Source organism: Rutidosis leptorrhynchoides, chromosome 4 (genome assembly GCF_046630445.1).
Source record: "Rutidosis leptorrhynchoides isolate AG116_Rl617_1_P2 chromosome 4, CSIRO_AGI_Rlap_v1, whole genome shotgun sequence".
Classification (NCBI taxonomy): Eukaryota; Viridiplantae; Streptophyta; class Magnoliopsida; order Asterales; family Asteraceae; genus Rutidosis; species Rutidosis leptorrhynchoides.
This window is the reverse complement of record NC_092336.1, coordinates 117,553,458-117,558,583: the sequence shown is the minus strand read 5'-3', so window position 1 is coordinate 117,558,583 and position 5,126 is coordinate 117,553,458. Positions and strand designations below refer to the sequence as shown.

The 5,126-nt window shown below is 34.3% G+C and overlaps 1 protein-coding gene across 1 annotated transcript; it reads left to right on the top strand.

Annotated features, from left to right (window-relative positions):
- The first annotated feature begins 3,266 nt into the window (after positions 1–3,266).
- LOC139840935 (uncharacterized) lies at positions 3,267–4,913 on the top strand. Its single transcript, XM_071831175.1, has 6 exons — positions 3,267–3,515; positions 3,584–3,940; positions 4,028–4,201; positions 4,291–4,404; positions 4,479–4,512; positions 4,830–4,913. The coding sequence occupies exons 2-6, from the start codon at positions 3,870–3,872 to the stop codon at positions 4,911–4,913; spliced, it is 477 nt and encodes a 158-aa protein (XP_071687276.1). The 5' UTR covers positions 3,267–3,515; positions 3,584–3,869.
- Positions 4,914–5,126: the final 213 nt, after the last annotated feature.

The following is a 5,126-nucleotide window of genomic DNA, read 5'->3' as shown; positions in this document are numbered from 1 at the left end:
TGATTACTTAACACGTTGGAAACATTTAGTCATGTAAATATCAATCTCAATTAATATATATAAACATGGAAAAGTTCAGGTCACTACAGCAGATTCTTCTCAATGGAGAAATATTGATAATATATACGCTGAATTTGGAAATGAGGTTAGAAATATTAGATTCGGACTTAGTTCTGATGGTATTAATCCGTTCGGAAACATGAGCAGTCGTCATAGCACTTGGCCGGTTCTTTTATGTATATATAATCTCCCACCATGGTTATGCATGAAACGCAAATACATCATGATGTCCTTGTTAATCCAAGGTCCGAAACAACCCGAAAATGACATTGATGTGTATTTAGCCCCATTAGTTGAAGACCTACAAACGTTATGGAGTCCAGGTGTCCAAGTATATGATGCATATATGAGAGAGAACTTCAATTTGCGGTCCATGATTTTTTGTACCATTAGTGATTTTTCGGCTTAAGGAAATTTATCGGGTTATGGTACCAAAGGGATGAAGGCATGTCCGATTTGTGAAAGCGAAACATGTTCGATATGGTTAAAAAACTGTAAGAAACCAGTGTTTATGGGACATCAAAAAGCGCTTCCAATAAGTCATCCATATCGTATGATGGGAAACTTATTTGACGGTAATGATGAGTTTGATAGTGTACGACCACCGTTGGATGGGGAAACTACATTTTCCAAGGTTGAACACATTAACATTATGTTTGGAAAAAGTAATACAAGTCGACATAAAGGGATTTGGAACAAACGTTCTATTTTTTGGAATCTACCGTACTGGAAATATTTACACGTTCGACATTGTATTGATGTCATGCATATTGAAAAAAACGTTTGTGACAGCTTAATAGGTTTGTTGTTGAATATACTAGGAAAGATGAAAGATGGAGTGAATGTTCGAAACGACATGGTAGAAATGAAGATTCGAAAGGAGCTTCATCCGGGGAAGACGCCAGTAGGAAAACGACCTTATCTGCCTTGTTATACCCTATCAAAGGTCGAATTTTTTTTTTGTCAATGCTTACATGGTGTTAAAGTTCCATCCGGCTATTCTGTTAACATCAAGAGTTTGGTCTCGATGAAAGACAATAAACTTATAGGTATGAAGTCTCATGATTGTCATATTTTGATGACCCAAATGATTCCTATTGCAATTCGTGGAATACTTCCTGACCGAATCTGACATACAATCACAAAGCTCTGCTTGTTTTTTAACGTGATCCATTCAAAAGTGATCGATCCTGCTGTTTTGGATACATGGCAAAGTGACATTATTCTTACGCTTTGTCAGCTAGAAATGTATTTCAGTCTTTGTGTTCATGTATGTTTCAGGATTTGAATAACAATATTAACTCTGAAGATGAAAGAGATGAGGAATACTTAAAAAACAATATTGACTCCGGTGATGAAAGAGATGAGGAGGACAATGAATTTGACGGTATTGATCTTGAAATAAATCAAGAAGAACAATCAAATGGAACTAGAGGGATCACCACTTTAACTAAGTGGAACGGAGTAAGGGAAATTGGGTTTAATGACCTAGGTCAAGCAATTGGACCTAACCAAACTACATTTGTGAATTATTGCGGTGTAGTGACTAAGAGAAAGGTTACAATTGGTAAGACAACTTGGAAACAAGTGTCGAATGATGAAAGAGATGAACTTTGGGTTGTGATCAAGGTATAATATATAAATAATTATGAATTGTATTGTTTATTAATTTAGTTTATAAATATATCAACATTTAATAATTTGCATTGAAATGTAACAGAACTTTTGGAGAATTAAAGATGATCTTAGTAAAAAAGAAGTGCTGAAGCTTTGTAATTCATCTTGGAAACGATTTAAAACAAGACTTCGCAAGAAGTACATGTTAAAAGGCAAGGTACCTTTTTTGGTTTATAATTTCATTGAGAGGACAACTTGGGCAGAATTTGTTGCTAGAGAAAATACAGCAGAAAAGCAGGTATCACTTTTATTTCTAGTGTTATACTAAAGTATAATATGATGTACATTATGATATGATGCTAATTTCCTTTCTACACTTATGTTCAGAGATTGCGTGAGACTTCTAGACAAAATGCATTGAAGAAAAAGGATCCACCACATCTAGGATGTAAAGGTTATCGGTCAATGATACCCACATGGGATCTAGAGGCCGAAGATCCCGAGAAGTGTACAATTGTACACAGGATCAATGACCGACGCGTACGGTATTACTTGTTGTCTAGGATGTTAATTGGTCCGGATGGGGTGAGAGTTATACCTCCCCATTTGGAAGACGTTGTGCGAAAATTTGTAAGTTTATTGTGTGTGTGTTTTTTTTTTTTTTTTTTTTTTTTTTTTTTTTGCAGTATATACAATTGTTTTATTGATAATAATCAGATAATAATCATTTAACATCTAATCTATAGGTAGATTTGGACCAAAAGCAAGTTGATGGAACTTGGAAGCCGAAAGAGGGATTTGATCTTTTAATGACAGTGGTAGGAGAGGAGCATCATGGGCGTACTAGGGTGGTTGGCTATACCACTGGTTGGAGGAAGGGTCTAGAAGCATATACTCAGAACAAGAAAAGGAAGCGAAAGTAAAAAAAAGAGTCAGAAATTGAGGAGCTTATAAAAGAAAGGGTGGATGCAGAAATTTCGGTGCTTAAGAAGGAGTTTCTTGATAGTCAAGGTAGGCGAGAAGATCAACCGAGGAAAAGTAGTTGTGCCTCGGGAACACCAGAACTGCATCAGTTGGACGAAATGCAGGTAGTTTCTAAAATTTCAAAACTTGATCAGTTGTTTAAGTATATAAATTTCAAAACTTTACTATCTGAGTTTTATTTGATCAGAGTCTAGAATCAAAAACTTATTATTGGCTAAAAAGTTTCTTAATTTTTAAACGCCACATCTTCATTTGAGTTTTGTATCATTTTCACAGTCTTCAACTTTGCTGTTAGCACACCAAGTATAATACATTTATTATATTTTAGCTCATCATGATTGGTTGAATACACAAATATAAAAATAAATTGCTTCTAATAGATTACGATATTAGGCTCCAAATTTGTTTGTTTGAAATTTAAGTTGAAAGTTTTAGTTTACATTATATGTTAAGATGTTTACATGTAAAAAACAGATAGTTTATAGTATCAAACATGACAGTAAATATATGTGCACCATTTAGGATGTTACTGAATGTGAAGACAGATTTTCATGATGCAATTTGTAGTAGTTCAGTTTCTAATATTTGTGTTGTTGTAGGGTCCAACTAAGTGCTATTTATTGCGCCCTTATGGGGAGAAAAAGATTCGCATGGCTATAGGGATGGTGCAACCAATCATGGTAGAGGGAATGGAGTTATATGATGCTCATGTAATTGTTTTAGTGGACACCGTGTATCCTAAATATGAAGACTTTGATTTGTCCGAGCCACCGCCGCCCCATACTAGTATGACTCTAGTTCAAGCTAAGGGTAGTTTAATTCAATGGCCAAAGAAGTACATTGAAATCTATACGGTACGTTTAACTGTATGTAAATGTATATAATATATGTATGTATGCTGAATCTGATCTGTTGTTCACAGCCTTCTTCTCTACCTCAAAATGAAGAAAGGAGCAAGTTTCAAAATGAGGCAACTTCATCTAGAAAAGAACAAGCATCGTTACCGAAGAAGTCAACTTTAAAAAAGGTTTCAAATGAAGTCATGTGTGCGCATACTATCTACCATAATATAATTAAGAAGCGACCCCCAAACGTGAAAAGACTATATAGGTTATGGATGAGAAGAGAGAGTCCACTAACAATCGGGCAAACATTTAAATGTTGATAAAGAAGTCTTTGGCTATGAGAAAAATCCCTTTTTTATAATCATGCCTGACGATATCATGAAGTTTATGACAAATGGATGGCTTGATATATCCATCATCACTTGGTTCTCAATGTAAGTAAATTAGTTATTAGTTATCTTATAATTTATATTATGTGTTATTTCATATGATATATGATTAAAATGTATTCATGTGTTTAGGACTTGCTTTACATATCAAAAGCGATTAACCACACCTAAGAGATGCGTGTTTTTAAATCCAAATCGGATCTCGCAAGGTATATGTAGTGAGGGACCCGAGGAAGTAACCGCTTATATCAAGAAAATAATGACCCAAGATCGCGACAAATATTACATATTACCTTATCATCAATTGTACGTATCATATGCCTTTAACCTTTTAAATTATACAACTTTTATGTAAATTATACAACTTTTATGCTCTAACATTTTCAATTTATTTGAAATCATTGGAGCCTGTTTATCATATATCCCAGCAAGAAATATGGCTACATTTTGGATTCACTTAAGGGAACTAAGGTTGCTCAGGATTATCTATTAAGCGGACTTGTGGATGAGTAAGTTTTATCAAATAGTTCATAGTTTGTTTATTGATTAAAACCTTAGCAAAAAAATGGTTGTTTCTTTATAGGGCTATTGGACGTTGTTTGTGGGATTTACCTCCGGTTAGTTTTTATCAACTTTTAACTTCTATGTATTGTTCTTGTTCCTGTTTTGCTGCTACCGTTCCTGTTTTGCTGCTACTGTTGTTTTGTTTCTGCTGCTATTGTGCAGATTTGGTAACAAAATCTAATATTTGTTTAGATTTAGGTTTGCTTTAGACTTTTCAATTTTAACTGTGAATGTTATGCATGAAAGTCCAAACTCACCTTGTAAAAACTAACTGATCCACAAGTATTTAGGTTGATAGTTTTGTTGGTGTTATGATATTCTTACGAGGTCTCGGGTTAAAACTTAATTAAAATTGTTGTTTAATTTGTAGTGTCAACAACAAAGAAGCGGTTGGGAGTGCGGGTATTACGTTATGAAATGGATCCATCGATTTATCCTATATGAGCAACATTAGTTAGACAAGAGTGTAAGCTACTTATTACCACCTTCCTGCATATTTGTTTAGCTTTGCAACACAGCCACCTTCCTGAATATTTGATTTGTTTTGACAAATTGTCAATGACTAATTTGGTTATACTTTCTTGTTGTCTGTATATAGATTCCTTGGAAGGATTCACGACCATTTAGTGAGAGAGAGTTGGAAGAAATCGTTGACTTTTGGATTTCG